Consider the following 19,694-nt stretch of genomic DNA (forward strand, 5'->3'; position numbering starts at 1 on the left):
CAAAAATTCTTCCACACATTTCATAAGGCAAGAAGTCCTTATCTTAGAATGGACTTGAGGTTGGTCGTTTTCTTTTGTTTTCTGTTGTTGTTGTTTGATGCCTTACTTGTTGCATACATAATGTGTGTATCAGGTCTGTGTTTGAACCAAACATCTCCACCGGAGACTAATACTACTTGACAGCATTTGTTTCTAAGGTAGTTTGCCTGAGCCTGGGTACCACATGTTTTTCACAACCAGCTTCCATATTGTTCTGCATTTTAAAGCCATTGAAATTAACTTGTTGGCTCTTGTTCTGTAGTTGGATCTGACAGTTCTTCCATGTCTCACCTAGCTTTGCTTCCTCATTGGAAACATATATGGTACATCTACAAGATACAAAAATCTGAACACTCTGAATAATTTGTCATAGAAACACAGTTTTTTTTTTTTTGCTGGTTTGTGAAATCGTTTTGAACAAAAACAGCCAGACCTAAGGAACGTCAAGCTCTCCGTGTCTTTCTGGGATATTCCCCTCACAGGGAATCGAATGAAGGACGTGCAGCTTACAGGTACTAGCGGCGCTGCTGGGGAGCCAAGGGGTCAATGTGTAGAGAAAATAACCGGAAAAACATCTATGGAAAACTGTTTTGTGATAACTGAGAAAATTGAACAGGGACATATCAAATAAGAGTTGGAGGAAAAACAGAAGTGACTGATGCTGGGACATCTTTTGGAGTAAAGGCACACACAGACACATACACACTGACTGAAACAGCTTGTCCCGAGCGGGGTCGCGGCGAGCCGGGGCCTAGCCCGGCAGCGCAGGGCGCGGGGGGGGGGACACACACACCCAGGACAGGATGCCAGTCTGTCGCAAGGCACCCCAAACGGGACTTGAGCCCCAGACCCACCAGAGAGCAGGCACAGGCCAAACCTGCTGCACCACCACACCCCCCCTGGAGTAAAGGCAGGAAAGAGGAATTAGATGCGGATACATTTATACTACTGTAAGCAGCAGTGTTTAGAAGGTAACAATCTGTTTTAAGAAATTGTCTAGAAACAGATGCAGAACTCATCTAATCCATGCTTCCTTCCATTTCTTCTTTTTCTTTGCTTTACAAAAAGCCAATGTGTCATCAGTATTTGTGACCAACAGCATGTCCCACCATATCTACCTGCCCCCAACTGCTTCAGTTATCCTAAACATAAGGAAATCTGAACACCTCCTGATGGATGTGAAGAGGCAGAACAGTGAGGGTGAAGATCCAAAGTATCTCTACAGCACTACCTTCACTCTGCCCTCCCTTTTGAGCTAAAGTAAAACAGGCATGTCATTTGAAAAGCACTGATGCTCCAGGAAGTGGTTTGAGTAATTTGGTTCACACCTCTGTACACACATAAACACGCTCGCATCCGACTTGCCAACCTCAAAAATCTGCATTGTGCATGGAATGGATAGGGGACACGGTAATATTCCCCTGTTCGTCCTCCTCAAGGTCCACAGGTGAGCTAAGATGCACTATGCACTGCTGCTGGCTCTTCACATGTTATAGGCCACATAAATGGGGTCTAGCTGGTCTGCCAAAAAGGAGTCTCGGAGGTGCATCCTCTGTTTCTCCCCACGGGAGTTGATGGGAATGACTCCAGGGTCCACTATGACCACAACACCAACCACCAGGTGATGTTCCTCTAATACCACATTAGTGACCAGGGGCACCAGGTCTAGCGCATCCTGTTCAGACCCACATAGTTCCGATACTACCACCAGAAGATTGGTCCACGTGAAGACAGCACTGTAACACAAAAAGAGACAAGATCATCTGTTACAAAAGGATAAAACAGAAAATGTTCACCATCTGCAGCCCAATTAGAGACATGTCACTTAAAAGTAATTAAATTGCCAAAATAAGTACTTTTATGCATGGGAATAACACTAAGAAATCTTATAGTATTTGTCCCAGAAATAACCATGTGGAAAAGCAAAAACCATGTCTAACCCCGTCACCAGATAAGCCTCTCTTTATAAGCTACAAATATTGCAATTAAAAAAAAAAAAAAAAAAAAAAACATAACACAATACTGGATATTTTTATAAAAATGAATTAAATACTAGTTACTAATCATTATAACTTGCTTCAGAGAAAAGCCTCTGCTACATGAACACATGTCTCCGGCTACTCAGCTGTAGGGAAGCACACAAAATCCATATGCAGTCCTCATAAACGTAAAGAAATGCCTCGCAAGCCGCAGCATGGGTATTAAATGTAACTTCTCGCAAGGTCAAATTGTCTGAACTAGAATGGATGTATTTGGGGATGACTGCATTAGGCCCTTGCATAAAATATATACACACACACACACACACACACACACACACACTTTCATAAGCTGATTTTTGGTTATACTGGACCCCTTTAATGGGGGAGCGCAGTGGATTTGGCCAGAGCCTACTCTGTGATGGGTCTGAGTTTCGAGGCCTGCTTGTGGTGCCTTGCAGCGAACTGGCGTCCCGTCCTGGGTCTGTCCCCTCCCCCTTCAGCCTTGCGCCCTGTGGTGCTGGGTTGGGCGCTGGCTCGCCATGACCCCGCTCGGGGCAAGCGGTTGTAGACATTGTGTGTGTGTGTGTGTGTGTGTGTGGACCCCTTTATGTGAGCGGAGGGTGTACACAAACACAGTAGATGAATTCTAAGAAAGATGTGCCCACTTATACAATAAATGAGAGGCAAGTTGCAGTATTGACGAATCACCTCTCAGCGATGCTGCGATGAGCACGTGACACAGATGTCTCAATGTCGATGGGGTGATAGCGCAAGCCTCGGAGCTCAAGGGTCTCATCCAGAGAGCCCACCACAAAAAGAGCATCGTGACGGTCTGGACAGAGAGAAAGACATAAGATGCTACATTATGTAAAGCTACCTGATTTTGTTAATTTGTGTACACTGGCTCCTCAATCTAAGAGCACAACTGGAACAAGAAATCTATTTTTAACTTCATTTATTACTACGTTCCAACGTCAACTTAACCACTAAGTCACAATAAGCCACAATAAGATTACTGAACCTTTCTAATATCAAAATCCCATGATTTATTCACTGGGTAGGTTCTGCAACAATGTCAGATGAATCCGTATTATATTCTCTGCAAGACTGTCTTAATTTCTTTTAAATAAAATCAGTTAAAAATCCTGGGGTGGCACAGTGGCACAGCAAGTAGGCTCTACTGTCCTATAGTGTCTGGGAAAACAGTACAGGCTCCAGACTGCTGTGACCCAGACTCGAAAAAAGAAGTTAACAAAAGTGAATTAAAATTACTGAAAATTACAATCAGTCTCAATTGTCAACGGATTTATCCTACAAGTGGGTGCAACGGTCATTAGCTTCTGACGTTTTTTGTGTAAAAAAAAAAAAAAAAATGGTTCAAATAAGATATGCCTTGATTTATTTACTGGGCAAGTTCTATAAAATTCTCTGAAAAAGGTATAACATATAAAAAGTACTTTTTTATTAACTCTGACCTACAATAAAATTAAAACTATTTTAAAATTACTGAAAAATTGGTTTAATCCCAACTACTGACAGGTTCATCCAACTCAGATTTAAACAATGACCCTTGGTTACAACTTTATATTTTTTTACCCTTCTTATCCCCTTGTTCTAGTGCTCCAGACAGGACCCCACTGCATGAAACTGACCTCCACTTGCATCCAAGAGTTCAGTTCTCCTGACAAAACCCAGATAGCCAGTCCGAGCCCATAAGGTCTGTGGGTCACCAAAGCTCAGCCTGGTGTTGAAGTGGTCTGCCTGTAGGCTCTCCTCCCCATAAATGGTATAGTAGCCGCTGGCACTGTGTGGACTGTTCACCCAGACCTGAAACAGCAGGTGGGGAAAAAAACAAGACACCAACCAAGTCTATGAATGAATGACAAGCAAATAATATCCACAGAAAACGCAGAGACAGACATGTCATTTTTCCCCTTTAAAATTACCATAACTTGCCCCAGTCTACCCCATCCCCCAAGGACCCACATCCAAAAGTGAATCCCTGATCCCTTCACCTCTCCAAGATGAGAGTCTCCAAGAGGTCCCCGTGTCTCTGGGTTCACAATTATCACTCGCACTCCCGGCAGGATCTAGACAGATAGACGGAAAGGCACAGAAGGTCAATAGTGGAACTACACACCTTTCAAGCTGACACAAACTGAGAATTTCATCAAGAAGTTGGATTTGCTGTAAGAGGAGTACTCCCCCCCCCCACAAACACATTTGTAATATTTATTGTCCTATTATCCATGTAGATATCAAAGGTACCCTATAGCTTGTTTAGAAATGTCACAAGATGACATTTAACTGAAGCCATCTTCATTTCTAAAATACAAGCTATAACACAAAACTTCCAAGCTTAGAATATTTCAAAAGCCATGAAGGATGACAGCATACAGGAAAATCACAGCCTAGAGACATACCGTCCCAGACTCCATGAGTGGTAAGCTCTGGGGGGCTCCTCGCTCCACCAGCCGCACCCTGAAACAGAAATAGCCACGTGAATCCCCTTAAACCCCAGCACATTTGGTTCAGTCTCTTCATTTGCATACCATGTCCCCTGAGCTTTACCTCACCTGTCATGCCGCAGGGATTTCATATCCACATAGACTATGGAGGGGTCTGGTCCAGTTGTGCCCTAACAAAAAGATACCTGGTGACTTGTCCAGTACCAACCAGCAAAAAAATCCAGGATCAAAAGTTAAGAGCTCAAGCAGCGAGTATCCACAGCAAAATGACCCAAACCTAATGTGAACCAATATAAACTTTAATACACTGGTGATTTTATATTACTGAGTGCAAACACCAAAAGACAAATATCCGCAATTTTAACAGGCTTGCGGTTGTCAAGGTAACGAATGTGTCATCACAATTGCAGCATGCACAATTATGTGATTTCATTTATATGAGTCAAGCATAAAATAACCAAATGATTAACATTAGACTTGGTGAATATTAAAATATGGCACCATGACAAGTTCATAACAAAATAAGTTTCCATTCCTCACGCGTAAATGACTTGGCTATTTCACTCTCATGAAAGTTTTGCTGAAAATGTTTCCCATGTCCTTATATTCATCACATTTAGTGCCCAGACAACTGCAGATTTCAATCACTTCTGGTTATGTACAAAGACACTGATGGAGATACTGTAGCAGTGCCACTCAGGCTCCAAGAGCTCTCACCACTCACAGTACTGACAGCTCATCACTGACAGGCACGTGCACCGCTGGCTGTTGTGATGATTCCTACAAAATTTTTTCATGGTTTCTTATTTTCCGTTTTCGCGTTTAAAAGTGACAACCAAAATTTACATAGATCTGATGAAATTGAAGTGTAAGCGGTCTCTCTATACCACTGCCCCCTTCTTTCTGGAAAAGTGTCCACAGTGTCTGGCAGTGTCCTCCAACAACCCACCTGCAGGCAGATAGCCAGGTTGACACGGGAGCCGAAGGCAGTGCTGACAGCTCGGGGTGACAACCCCAGGTCCTTGAAGAGCTTGGAGAAGGACTGCGTGAGGGCTAGGCGAGGCCGCTCCTCAGCGACCACTACACAGCTGCGCACGCATGACAGGTTCACCCCCCGTAGCTGAAGGCAAGAGGACCATGCACACCATGAGCCTAAAACATGTAGTGAATTGCAGCCATGCTGCTCAGATAGAACTGCCCTCATGGGCTGCAATCAGAAATCAGGTATGCTTTTTATGCTAAGAAACACAATGTGGTGGAAGGAGGAAAGATCTTTAGGAAAAGGTAGGTAAAAGATAAGCGTGTAAGAAAGCAATGAGTAGCCACCTTCAGTGCTTCAGTCTGTGTTCCCAGCCCCTTGGTGCAGAGTTCCATGACAGAGTAGGAGCAGAAGGTGTCCCTGATGCGGTACTGACTCAGTGTGCTAAGCCACAGTGGAAGGGAGGTTTCAAGCTCCATCGGGGGGATCAGGATAGACTGGTGGCCTGAGTACACACTGCAGAATAGACAGCAGCTCAGCAGCACAGCATGGCAACTCATTACTCAAAAGACAGGAATACAGCCGCTGAGAAGATGCACTTTTATGACATGGTTCATATAGTTTACAACTGTATGCATAACTCATTTACATACCTGGATATTTTTATTGAATCACTTCAGATTTGGTACCTTCTTAACAACACGATACAATAGCACGGCATCTTTTGGTGAACCGAAACAGTACGCAACAGTCGTGCTAAGAATAGTGTTTGAGCTGCACTGGATGTGAAATGATCAACAGCAGAATGCAGGCCAAAATCTTTAGATAGGGAGGGTTCACATCTGCAGGCTGGAGGGCTCATATGGGTCTACAAGACTCTGTAGAATGCTACACCATTGGCCTGCTCACAGCCAACCAGCCTGACTGCATGTTCATTACCTGCAGAGGCACCACAGTACAAAACCCAGGCCGCAGTAAGGGTCCAGGCAGATGGCAATTTGTCGTGACGAGTAGAGCTCACACTGAAGTTTGATGGAACGACACAGGGCGCTGACAGCTGCATGGGAGATCTGGAACAAGCACACACATTGGCACATTATCACCTGGTGAATAAGTAAACATGTCTGTTAGAGTTAGATTTAAAGGAGCAGTCCAGTGACCCTACCTTGACCCCAGTCAGCATGCCCGTTGTGGACACACTAAAGTCCAGGTAGGCCAACATCTCTGCCGTTGGGGGCTTATAGATCTGGGGAGGGCGTTTGCGCGGGAGGTCATCTGGAAGAAAGGGGATTTTTCTAAGCTTCTCCATTTATGTATCAAAAATTGGGGCAGAGGCACGAATGGGTTTGCAGAGAAGAGCTACCTGTGTCTATGATAGTTGGCCATGTTTTTATGTTCACAGCAGCAGCGGCTTCTTTCGATCTGAGAATCTTCATAAGATTTTGGGTGGTGAGTATGCAGGCAGCCTTGCTGACCTGAGGTGGGGTTGGAAGAACACCAAAAAGTTTCTTCCATGAAGTTAAAACCAGAACAGTACAATTTTACATGCGGTCTGTCAACATAAATTTCTGCCTTAATGACTGAGGAAAACCCAAGCATTGGTATACAAGAACAACCAAATGTACATACCACCAGACATTCCAAATATTGTGAGATGCAAACAAGCACAAATGCACAGACACACTTACGTCAATGATCATGCGAACGGTAGGAAGAGTGGCAGTCAGGTTTTGCGGATGGGGAGGTCGAACCGTGACCGGAACGCAGCCAGCATACAAACATCCGTAGAAAGAGGCGATCAGGTCAATGCCTACAGCCAACACAGGGATGTCCAGCAGAAACATAAGCCTTCCACTGTCAGAACCATTCCTACTAAAATACCCAAAGCACAACTTTTGTGAAACTCTCAATACTGTGAATACATAAGTGGAGTTGAGTCTTTCTTGATGATCAGATAATTAAGATAAATTAACTTTATTCATTTAGCTATTGTAAACATTTATTCATTTAGCTGACACTTTTCTCCAAAGCAAATTACAGTGTTATTTAGTCACCCCTCCAAATTTGCGAATTTGACATATGCGGTTTCGGTTATTCGCGAGTTAGCCGTGAACAATTAAATGGGAATATTTTTGGAGCTTGTCGAAAGATCTCAGATGTCAGAAACTCGCAGACGATGGATGCGTAAGCCAAAAATACATAAACAATACCGAAAATGATTTGTATGACATAAAATCATATAATATAAATATTAGTGTTATTTAATATTTGTTTGTGTAAATGCATACTACATCTTTAATATTAAAAGTTATTTTTGGTAAAAGATGAACTGCGGCATCTACGCATCTTGGCTTGGGTACGCCGCACATCATTGTCTCGGCAACCAGCCTCACTCAGTGTTAGCTGTCTTTGTGACCATGGAATCTTGTGTTTCTCGCAGTAACTTAAACTTTTCAGCACCGTTAATTTTGCATTTTTAATAATGGTCCAAAATGTAGTACTTCCAGTGCTTCTGAAAGTGTTCCTAAAAGGAAGAAGACTGTGATGACTCTGACACAAAAGATGGAATTGCTAGATAGGCTTCGTAGTGGAAAGTCTGCGAGTGCAGTTGGTCGCCATTAAGGGATAAATGAGTCGACTATTAGGTATGTAAAGAAGCAAGAGAGAGAGAAATTCATAAATTTTCACATTTGACAGTACAGCTATTTTCCCATTTATACAGATGAGTAATATTACTAGAGCAATTAAGGGTAAGTTCCTTGCTCAAGGGTACTAAAGCTGGAGGTGGGATTTGAACCTGTGACCTTTGAGTCCAAATGATAGTGATCATGTGAACTTGGCATAGTAGGCTGCCAGTGTAGACCACAGTAAGGAGATCAACCTCACTTGCTTCAGTAAACATCCACCCTGAATTAGTATGACATCTGGAAAAGCCCTATAACAGAAACACCTTATAAGTAAAATGAGAGGATGGGTATTTTGTCAATGGTAATAAGTGGTGGGCGCACCAGGAGGATACAGCAGCACCACGTTGTCCCCAGTGTTCAGACTCCCCCTCTCAGACAGGGCAGCAGCGATCTTCTCAGCCCGCTTGTGCAACTGGACGCAAGTAGCTGCACACACCGCAGTTCCCTAAACCAGACAGACACACAAACACACACAAGTACACAGATGTGCTCAGGCAGAGGGGAAAATGACTGAGATACATCCAGAGAAAAACGACAAAATCTCCAGAAACAAGTTTACATTGCTAGTGAGTATGCATGAAGAGGAACCATACAGGATTTGCTTTAACAAAACACAGGATGCTCATTCAGGATTTAAATGGTGTGAGTTTTATTGCTGTAATTATGTTGGAGACTAACTGTGTACATATGCTTGTATGGATACTATTGTAGGAGTTGATACTGCAGCGAAAGACATGCAGATAGTGCAGCTTGTCTGAGGGTGCCTTTTACTTTGTTTTACCTTGGCGTTGAGAAGCACAAACAGGGTGTGGTCTGGGTCTGTTTGAGCTCTCCACTGCAGAGCCTCTGTCAGGAATTGATGCTGGACAGAAGAACAAAATGAACACATATCCATACGCCTGTGCTTTGCAACTTCAGCGTTAAGGATCCAAGAGTCAAGAGCACAAACTTTCAAGAACACAGAAGAAAATTCTATTTATGAAGTGATGTTCAAAGAGTAAAATGAAAAAGGGGAAGAAAAAAAAAAAAAAATGGCTAAAGCACTACAGGCCATTTTGACTTTAAAACATCCACACTGTCCTAGGGGGAAATGGTTCAGGAGATACATGCAAAAACATAAAAGTTTTGCATACACTGCCTGAACGGCACAACAACTCTGTTTTTTTTTCCACCAGTAATTTTAAACATCAACACACTTTGACCTTGAAGTTACAGAGTTCCAAACCGGTTCACAGATTATCACTTGTATCTCCTGAATGACAATTTGCATTTTCTTCCACAGATGAAGACAACCCATTCATTTTCGTTAAAAAAAAAAAAAAAAAAACAATAGGTGATGTCAAAATGGTCACCTTCAGCCTTCAGAGCAGGGATAATGGAATTAAGAACCAACTCAACAGAGAAGGGGTGAATTACACCTTATCTGGGAGCTGGGGATCCACGTACAGGAGAGGTCAAATTTTTTTTCGGGGGGGGAGGGATTATGGGTGGGGACTGGCAAATTTAAAGAATCACAACACAACAGTTCAGCCAGAAGATTTGTGCCTTCAGCTAAATGGCAGCGCTGGCCATCCCCTCTCTCATCAATGACCACTGTAGGTCTGTAGGATGAGGGTGCTTTGACTAAGAATGATCTAGAAGCAAAAAAGAAATACTGGAAAAGTCACATGCAGTCAGCTGACTCATCGTCCAGGAAACCATGCATTGGTTTGTGCCGGGAAATAGAGAGCAGGGGTGCACATAAGCTGGTCACCTAAAGCTTTCATACATGCCGGATATTTTTATATAGGGAATAATGTAAAAGGGATTTACTTGTGATGCAACTGTACGTTTTTGTAAAAAAAATATCAGAACAGTTAAGTTCAATGATCTGTCATGAAACAAAAGATTAAAAACAATCCATCCCAAAGGAGTTTATGAAGCCCATTTTGTATTGGTCACTCATGAAGAACTTCTCTACTGTCATGTCTATAACAGCACCTGAAGCTAAGGTTTCTTAAAATGTTTATTGCCTTGAAGTGGCCTTCATTTCTCAGTAGGAGCACAGATAAATAATTCATTTAAATATTTAAGGAAATAAATAATATTAATAAAGGATTGAAAAAAATAAGTAATTTTCTAATTTTAAAATAATAATAATATTGCACTATTTCCAGACTGTTTTTGCCTTTAGGCCCATTCTCTTGCCTGACTCCAGCGCAAACATGTCCCTTTAAAGAGCTGACTGCTCTCACTAGTCAGACTTTCCACTTCCTGCTTTACAGCGTTGGCCTTCCACTAGTGTGCTGAGAAGTGAGTGCGCAGGAGTGATAATTATGTGGACCCCTGGTGAAAGCCAGAGCAGGGTGAGGGCTGTGAGGGCTGTGAGGGGGGGCCTCAAACACGCAGCACATCCGACAAAAGCAGTAGATCGCACTGGGGGTGTGAAGTCTTACCATCATTGTGGGCCACATACAGAGCTACATCCCCACAATGTGAGGGGTAGAGAGAGAACAGACAAGCCTTCAGGAAGGTAATCCACACAATCCTATTTCCTCCTGACTGTGTTCTGCCTAAATGTCACTCTAGACTCTGACAAAATGAGTTACTTTGCTGTGTTAAACAATGGATCCAAGGCAGTATGACTGAGCAACTACATAATGACTTGTCTTGCTTATCATTACCTTTGTTTATTTTGCAGACACTTATAAAAAATAATTTAGTGTACATTTATTCATTTAGCTGACACTTTTCTCCAAAGCCACTCACAATGTTAAGCTTCTTACAATTATTTACCCATTTATACAGCTGGGTAGTTTTTACTGGAGCAATTTAGGGCAAGTACCTTGCTCAAGGGTACTACAGCTGGAGGTGGGAAATGAACCTGCAACCTTTCGGGTCCGAAGGCAGCAGCTCTAACCGCCACACTACCAGCTGCCCTGTACAACTAGACACAATATGTTTATAAAGCTGGATGGTTCACACAAGCAGGTTAGGTTAAGAAACCTCAATAGCACAAGAGCACGGTCTTTCACGGCACTTGCAAAATTAAGGTCATAAATTGTACGTCCTACAGCACTACACAAGCAACTGCACTACAGACAGTTAACTAGCTAGTTGTCTAACTAAGACTCCTACCAGACAGTGGGGTTGTTTGTCTCACCTTCCTGACCAAATCTTGGTCTTCGATCAGTCCCAGGTCTCTGCCAGCTGCCTGGGCAATTCTCTTGCCTGCCACCAGATTGCCAACCATGATGGAGGCTGGTCCAACACCCACTAGAGAAGCCCAAGGACATGAGTCAGACTGGCAGAAAAAAAACACCTGCCTACATGTAAATTTATTCATTTAGTTGACACTTTTCTCCAAAGCATTTTACTGTACAATGTTAAGCTACTGTAAAATGGTTTACCCATTCAGACAGCTTGGTAATCTTACTGGAGTAATTTAGGGTGAGTACGTTACTTAAGGGTACTATAGCCAGAGGTGAAATTCGAACCTGCGACCTCTGAGTCCAAAGGCAGCAGCTCTCTAATCGCTACGCTACTAGCCGTCCCGACATGAGTACACACATAGTAATAAAGCACCTTTAGTTAAGAACTATGTTTCAAATAAATATTGTAGTAAAAGTACACAGCAGATAACACAAAGTCATTTTCTGTCGGAGAGGAACCTGGCTGTTTCTGGCGTGGCTTGGGCAGATTGGTAACGCAGGTGTGAGGGCACATGAGAATGTTGCAGGGATGCAGGTTGCCCTCCAGGAAGTGCTGCTTGGTTTCTGAAACATGGATGCCTCCCAGGGGCGTCTTGGGCAAGGTGTTGGCAGGGACCAGAGCCAGGCAATACAGTCCTACCTGGTGAATGCTGTCTATGGCCTGTGTGAGAGGGACACCAGGTTCACAATGGTCATCCCAAGGAATGTCCTTGCTCTGAACAAGACTGAAATACTGAACTCAGTGAGCTGAGCTCCTTAAACTTCTCATTATTTATGTATTGTATTTTTAATTGCACGTGACTGGAAACCAAATTAGAAAAAAAAAAACGATCATTTTTCACACCACAGTATGCACTCTGTGCAGCACTGAATGCAAAAAATATTCAGTTAGAAAAACTTATGGGCACAAAGGTAGGAGCATAACTATGATAATGTAAAGGACAAGGAAATGGAGGAGAAAAACACAGACTTAAAGGACAGAAAGACAAACATGTGGTATGACAGGAAAGGGATGGCAGTAGAACCCACAGGAATCAATGTTAGGTTCATGGGCAAGGTGGGGGGGGGTGTGAAAGGGCAAGTCCACCTGCAACACTCGGCTCATCCACTGAAAGCTGTCCTCCTCACTGGCTTCAGGCCTCTGCTCTGCCACAATCACAATCCTCTCGTCGTAGAACACCGTCACAGAGAACACAGCGATCCTGTCGCAAACAGAAGAGCCCACAGGGTTTATCACGGCACACAAGGTGGCAGTACTGTGCCTCCAGGATACACACTCCAATTAAATGACGGTGAAACCCATGCTAAATACACCACCACAGTGGTCTGAAACATCCTTTATGTGACATTTATACATCTGATGAGAATTGTTATCTATCAAGAATGATGCCATGAGACACAAACAGAGCTTTTCTATATTAAGAAGATTCTACATCACTATTCACAGTCTGATAAAAGAACATTTGAACCACTTAGTTCTTAATTCAAAAAGTTAAAAGCACTGATATTTACTGATAAATATATTAAAAATTATAAAGCAGTATAACTGATTTCTATAATTATTATAGAAAAAGTCTCCAGTGTAATGCAGTAGTGAATATGCGCTTGGAGCTGAAGAACTCACCTCCCCCGGTACACGGTCTTGACTGGCTCCACAGCCAGTGCGGTAGCCACCAGGTCGTCGGCATTGTGCCGCCTACCGCTCACCATCAGCAGGCCCTCGATCTTCCCCACAACAAACACTAGACTACCCTGCAGAGCACGGCCACAATCAGTGGAGAGGCAGAAACAGTCGGAGCGCAGAGCACCGAGGGAGAACCACCATGCCGCGGTCAGCACAGCGCCAGCAACACTCACAGTCTGCAGCGCTGACTGAACCTGGCCATACGCAACTGCAGTCTGTGTGTGGTGAACACTGATGACAGAAGGCAGCACTGACAGAACCTGAGGTCCGCAACAGCTCTTGCGCTCTCACGTACCGGTCCCACAAAGCCAAGGAGCCCTGACCGAACAAAGGGGATCTCGCCTATTGGGGCACCACTGGAATTGACGGGAATCACCTGCAGAGAGAGCCAGACAGACTGAGCAAGGTAAAGATGAGCACAGGGCTCAACATTAACTGATAGTTGAACAACCATTCATTTGCATTCTCAGACAGCTACCATCGTTCTGATACCCGTTTCATTGAAAGTTGCACAATAAATTAAGGTCACAAAGAAATTAAATGCATAATTTGTCATTTACATTTTTGTTTCTTCTTTTGTTTCATTTATCTTGCTAGAACTGCTCAAATTTGTCAGAAATGAAGCAAAAAAACCCCTGTATCTGTGGGCTTCTGGCAAATTGTTGGATTCTTTCTGCAAGTGCAATTCCGTTCATGTGATACATTTACATTTATTTATATAGCAGAGGTTTTTCTCCAAAGCGACTTCCAAAGAACTCTATGTAGTGTTATGAGCCCACACATCTTATTCACCACGGTGACTTACACTGCTAGATACACTACCTACACTGGGTCACTCATCCATACATCAGTGGAACACACAGATTGCTGTGCTTTGATTACAGTTTCTATGATACAATTGTCTTTTCAAAATCAGATCTCACTACAAACCACTCATATTTGTCAAAAATGAAGCAAAATTTCCCCTAAATCTTGATATTTTGGGTGATTTCTTTTAACACTAACTAATCTGAGTGTTTAAATTTATGCTCAGTCATTTCAATGTCTTCTCAATGACATCTATTTCTGAATTAATTGTACTGCCAACAAAAATGTAATGGGTAAACTGGTGAACAATAAAGGTTTGAGTTTGAGCCTGGAATATTTTATACCAAGACATTTCCTTGTCTTTCCAATATGTTCCAAAATTGGACAAGGGTCAAAGAGAATGTAAAATGTACTTGTCCTTTGAAAAACCAGGGATCAGGACATGTTTGAGTGTTATGAGACATTGCACTTGGTTATGTTGAGCTATGTAATATCCTGAGTTCAAGCCAGTAGTGTACTGTGCTGTGTGACTGAATAGTAAAGAAACTGTAAAACAGGAAAACAAAAACTGCTACATTCTACAGCATCTGCAGTTGAATTTGTTGAGTCATTTCAACAGCATGCTCAGAAAAAGTTTGAGCTGTAGAGAATAGGGGAAAAGAAAAATGGTATTGGTCCACACCTCAAAGGTATTCTTGGTCACCCCTGGCAGGCCATAGTACATGGTGCCCCCAGCGCGGGAGTTTACCACAATCTCCCCAATCTCGTCTGTCTTACAGAGCTGCGGCGGTCCGTCCGGCTTCACAATACACATGAGGGCTGTAACACATGGCACCAAGCACCAAATACGCTAAAATCACTGAGAACACAAAAACAGCATGCAGGTCTACTACATCATTGATAATCCCTCCACTGTTCCCCCCTCACCTCCAGGCATGACATGACCCACATCCTGCACGGTGAGGGCCGAGTTCTTGTCTTCCGTGTTGACTCGGATAACCCCGTGGCTCAGCCCTGCCATTGACAAGATGGCCCGTGCAGGGAGGGGTGCCCCGGGAACGCCTGGTCTGCAGATAGAGTGAGTGCAGCTACCTCACTGACTGCTCCAGTGACAAAAGGATGGAGTGGGGAGGAGGGTAGCTTTAGCCCTGAACTCGTGTACGGGTGAATGGTCAGCAGATCAATACAACACTTTGGCAATGGAGCCACTTTGCAGCCACACAAACATCACAGAAAAAAAAATGAACCAAACTGAATTCAATGCGTTAAGAATTCATTCATCTAATCACAATGTTACTTTATTTAAAAGGTATAACATAAGGTTTCTGGTAAGAAAACACCCAAAAACACCCAAAGAGCTAAAGCAAGTTAATACATCAGCAATGAGATAAATGGACTTATGTTAAAAGACATGGTGTACCTGCGTATAGCCACCGTCATGGCCTCTGGGGAGGTGGCACAGGGGCAGATAACCTCAGGCTTCAGGCCATGGATTTGGAACACGTTGAGGAAAGCGTCACATGATGAAACAGACCCTAATTAAAAAAAAAAAAAAAAAAAAAAAAAAAAAAGTGTTTTTAAGACTATCAGCAATTGCACCTTTTTTCTTCAGGACAGAAATGCAGTAGTAGTATTGACACAACAAATTCTGCATACAGGTCAACAATACTCAATCTTACAGACATGTCCAGCTATGGGAAAGTAGGGACATGACTGTGTCAGTACTACAAGTCTGCATATAAGCAGCCTCACTACTTCCAGAAGCAGCAGCGTGACAAAATGTATCTGGATCAGCACACAGGTCTTGCACTGGAGCTTTGTCATCACAGACAGACTCACAGGGGTTTGCCCCATCTGCCACAATGAGCATGCGTAGCGATGCCAGGCTGACGTCCCGCTGCTCCCGATGAGCCATCATGGCCCAGTGCAGGTCGCGACACTTCACCAGGGCCACCCGTGCTACAGCAATGACAAAGAGGAGACAGCTCAGCTCATTCACCTGGACTCACACCGGACCTGAATGCTAACGCTTTGGAAGAAGTGACATCTACATATGTTCAGTGCTGATCATTTTTTCTTCCGGGTATAAGAAACAAAATGAAACAACACTGACGATTATTTCACAAAAGATTCTGGAGAAAAAGTTTCTTGCCCTGCCACCAAGAATGTGTCGGATTATATAGCATGGTGTACAAACTGGCTGTTTCAAACTGTGGTGCATGAGCGACTGATCTTTCTCTCACACCTTTATGAAGGTGGACCCTCTGCACCCAAGACATGGGACAAGCCTTCATCACAGCGTAGGGGACACTGACTGTGTGAATCCGATTCATAACGCTCTGAAACACATAAAGCCCAAGAAACATTTAACAGACCAAGAGGTTTCAATGGCATTTGCTCCAGAATTGCACAGGGAAGCTGCAGTGAGCGCTGCTCTTCTGAGTGCGTCTGTCAAGTAAACTTACCGTGAGAACACCATGCCACAAACCCATGTCCTTCTTAAAGTCCAGCACGTTGACCAGTGTCTCTCCTGGGTACACACAAACACACAGGAAAGCAAGCAAAGTATTAAAAAAAAAAAAAAAAAACATTTGCTGCCCAGAGACATATAACATTAAGCCCAGTTTGTTACTTGATGTTCCAGATGTCAAGGTGGCACACAAATGCACATATCAATTATTGAAGCAATGCAAAGTGCAGAGGTTTGCCAGTGGACAGAAAAAAAGTGGATACTGAATAATTCACTTTCACCCCGGGTACCTAGAGTTATGCTACTGTATTTCATACCAATCTGAGACTTTGAAACGTTCAACCCCTGAGCCACATTTATTTCCCCCCCCTCAGTGCCACTACATCTGTTTAAATGTAAATGCATCAAAATCCCCCGCTCTGGGATTGTTCATTGTATTAGCACTGCACATAAATCACTCAAGGGCTATAGAGCAGAGTGTCTGTATCACACATTCCTTTCTTAATAAAAAAAAGACTTCACTGAAGTGCTTTTGAAAGTGTTATTTGATTGTAAAAAGTTATGAGAATAATGGTCTCTCTTTTGGAACAGTCTGTACTTATAATAGTAAAACCCAGCCTCATGCACATCGCAGAGAAACACTGAAGTTATGCAAAGTTAAGACTGTGTTTCCAGATCGCCTAAGAAAACAACAAACATACTGGTTATTTTCACAAAGCAATAGGCATTTTGAATGGGTTACTTTGTTGTGTTGATCGCCACTGTAAACAACATTTACCACATCCTTGGTCAAGGTCTCCTGTCTACCAGTTATGATGATGAATGCTAAATGAGACACAACATACTTTTTTTTTTTTTTTAAAAACTTTACCAAAATCCTCATGGGAACAAATCTCTGGGGGTGAGAGAAAGATGCATATATGAACTGGTGCTTTTTCAACATAACGTTCTTTAAATCTACATCCGTCAGGAGGATGTGTGTCACCAAGATGGCACAGGATGAACGGAGAACTCACCTTCACTGTAGTTGCAGGCCTGAGTCAGAGCCTGGCAGTGGGTCAGCATGGCCACCTTGGAGACTGCTACTCCCATCACTGTGCCTTCCTTACTAGCTTTGTACTGCAAGCAAGATGTGCAGGTCACAGGTGTGAAAACCAGCATGCAGGCACGCGCACACACACGCTGCACCAGTAAATGATACTTGGGAGCCTGCCTCACCTCAATGTAGGCAATGTCATTGTTGGCAGTGGGAATGTGGGGCTGCCAATCCTTGGAGGGCTTTGTGAGGTACTTGGAATCGGTGACGACCCACTTCAGCCGTGGCCAACCTGAGAGGGCAAAATATGATAAATTTCTTCAATGTCTCCTTAGGTCATTAAGACCTGACATCAGAATAATGTCACATAGTATAGGGAAAAAGCTACCAAATAACGGAAGGGAAAACAGATGAGAGGAGAGCCATGGGAGATACCACAGCACAGAGGTAACACGAGCAGAAGTTCATTAATACTGTCATCTACTGACCTTTAAATTGTAATATTTCTCCATTAGGGGTCTTGGGCAGCCCTTTCAGACACACCTCACTGGTGAGGGCAAGACCCACCCCACAGCTACCCAGCAAGAAGCCAATCTGCTGACTTCCTGCATCCTGGAAAACAAACAAAAAAAATACAACATGGTGCCGAAGTGGATAGAAAAAATGTGTATTTAAAATATACTGCATATTCTCTAAAATATTTACCACAGGTTCCAGTTAATGCCATTTTCTTCAACTAATTTCTGTAATTAAAATACTCCATCCTAACTATCTTGACACTTCCATACGCCTAAATCTTTCCAGTGTAAGCAACCTCATTTCCACTTCTTATGCTATCTTTTTTGTGAGTTGTGATGGATTCTCATACCATCATTCCAAAATCTGTTTCAGTTATCTGTTCTTTTAATCCAGTTTTCTAATTCCACTCACAAATCTCAGTCCTGCACTCCATAATGCTCCTGTATTCAACAATGCACATATACATATCTCCCAAGTAGGGAAAAGGCACTAAGCATCTTGACCAAAACTCTTGAAGTATATCCAGGTCTGAGAAATTCCTACCTTGCGAGACAGCGGCACTTCTATTGGTACTGGAATGACCTCAGCCAGAAGGCAACCGTAAAAGGCCACCCAGAACATCCCAGGATCACTGTTGGGGTACACCAGGGCTACCTAAGAAAAAGGTATCAACAACACTTCTGTATCAAATGGGCCCTTGAAATTTTTTCAGTGCATTTCAGTATGTTCTGATTACCCAAGGCTTCTATCAGCACATCGTCAGAAGTAACAGTTATCTGTATTAAAAAAATCAACTCAAAAACTACTGCAGACAGAAAACCTGTATGTAGATCTGTACAAAGTTTGTAGACAGATTTTCCTCTTTCCCTAATTAAAGCATAAATGTCAGAGTACATTATCCACCACAGCATATGTGTTACAGTGTGTGGGTGTCTATGTGGTTGTCTGTGTGAGCTTCTCTCACCCGATCGCCAGGCTTTAGCACGGGCTCAGCCTTGGTGCCCAGCTTGTTGAGGAGGGTGTATGCAAGCTTCACACTGCGGGTCCACAGTTTTCCTACCAATTCACACCGACAGGATTGGGAAATCGGTTACCTAACTCACACCGTTTCACACATCTAGAACCTTACTATCTGAATCCTTGCACCTTCTAGCAAACAGACCTTCACACAACCCAAAACGACTTTAATCCAGATGTTCTGAAACATGGCCATAAATAAAAACTTGCAAAAATCTTATTCATGTTGTTCAAAAAGATGAAATCCCTTGCCATAGGTCAGCGTGTAGAGGGGCTTTCCTGTGATGTCCAACGTGGTGAGGGCTGGGCTCTTAGCCTGTGTGGCCCCCCATCTGGCAAGAGCTGCCTGAAGGGCTGGAGGCCAGTTACTGACCACGCCCAGGGGTTCTCCCTTTACTGGAATGATCTGGCGGCCCTCTGGTTTGGGGGTGTTGGGATCTGGCTGGGGCACTGTAGCGGTGTGGGAGGGACGGGGTACAGGGATATAACAACAACAGCAAATGAGGGACAAATCTGAGAGAGAAAGAGGACATTTCAGACAAAAAACTATTAGGAGGAACAAAGAGGCAAGACAGGTTCATTTTTATAACCATGGCCCAGTGAACGTCCTGCGCATTCTCCGTAAGCCTAGAAACTGCTATGATGCTCACCCTCAACTATCTCCTCCGAGTCATCCATGAAGAACTCGCGTAGTGGTGGCCTCTTCGGTCGCTTCAAGGTGTTGAGCAACTGCTGGATCTTGGTAGACACCCTGCTGCTGACAGGAACCCCTGGACAAATGCACCGTCACACCCAGTCATGTGCAAGATCACACA

The 19,694-nt window shown here is 43.4% G+C and overlaps 1 protein-coding gene across 4 annotated transcripts in view; it reads right to left on the minus strand.

Moving 5' to 3' along the window:
* Positions 1-876: 876 nt before the first annotated feature.
* Positions 877-19,694, minus strand: part of dip2bb (disco-interacting protein 2 homolog Bb) — a 53,496-nt gene continuing 34,678 nt past the window's right edge. For 2 of the 4 annotated variants that reach the window (XM_018725620.2, XM_018725619.2), the window contains 33 exons: positions 19,530-19,649; positions 19,132-19,329; positions 18,827-18,918; positions 18,406-18,516; positions 17,832-17,955; positions 17,526-17,635; positions 17,324-17,426; positions 16,303-16,367; positions 16,083-16,176; positions 15,677-15,796; positions 15,258-15,372; positions 14,765-14,904; positions 14,520-14,656; positions 13,326-13,406; positions 12,971-13,098; positions 12,434-12,548; positions 11,806-12,007; positions 11,298-11,410; positions 10,591-10,614; positions 8,937-9,017; positions 8,477-8,600; positions 7,157-7,278; positions 6,832-6,943; positions 6,634-6,743; positions 6,408-6,538; positions 5,816-5,984; positions 5,439-5,609; positions 4,598-4,659; positions 4,445-4,502; positions 4,037-4,111; positions 3,674-3,848; positions 2,730-2,853; positions 877-1,775 (listed from right to left, as the gene is read on the minus strand). In XM_018725620.2, the coding sequence (XP_018581136.2) occupies positions 1,523-1,775; positions 2,730-2,853; positions 3,674-3,848; positions 4,037-4,111; positions 4,445-4,502; positions 4,598-4,659; positions 5,439-5,609; positions 5,816-5,984; positions 6,408-6,538; positions 6,634-6,743; positions 6,832-6,943; positions 7,157-7,278; positions 8,477-8,600; positions 8,937-9,017; positions 10,591-10,614; positions 11,298-11,410; positions 11,806-12,007; positions 12,434-12,548; positions 12,971-13,098; positions 13,326-13,406; positions 14,520-14,656; positions 14,765-14,904; positions 15,258-15,372; positions 15,677-15,796; positions 16,083-16,176; positions 16,303-16,367; positions 17,324-17,426; positions 17,526-17,635; positions 17,832-17,955; positions 18,406-18,516; positions 18,827-18,918; positions 19,132-19,329; positions 19,530-19,649 (3,959 nt within the window). In that variant the 3' untranslated portion in view covers positions 877-1,522. The remainder of the gene's footprint in view (positions 1,776-2,729; positions 2,854-3,673; positions 3,849-4,036; positions 4,112-4,444; positions 4,503-4,597; positions 4,660-5,438; positions 5,610-5,815; positions 5,985-6,407; positions 6,539-6,633; positions 6,744-6,831; positions 6,944-7,156; positions 7,279-8,476; positions 8,601-8,936; positions 9,018-10,590; positions 10,615-11,297; positions 11,411-11,805; positions 12,008-12,433; positions 12,549-12,970; positions 13,099-13,325; positions 13,407-14,519; positions 14,657-14,764; positions 14,905-15,257; positions 15,373-15,676; positions 15,797-16,082; positions 16,177-16,302; positions 16,368-17,323; positions 17,427-17,525; positions 17,636-17,831; positions 17,956-18,405; positions 18,517-18,826; positions 18,919-19,131; positions 19,330-19,529; positions 19,650-19,694) is intronic. The other 2 variants (XM_018725622.2, XM_018725621.2) reach the window with 1 other exon arrangement.

The sequence above is a fragment of the Scleropages formosus genome, chromosome 22 (genome assembly GCF_900964775.1).
Source record: "Scleropages formosus chromosome 22, fSclFor1.1, whole genome shotgun sequence".
Lineage (NCBI taxonomy): Eukaryota > Metazoa > Chordata > Actinopteri > Osteoglossiformes > Osteoglossidae > Scleropages > Scleropages formosus.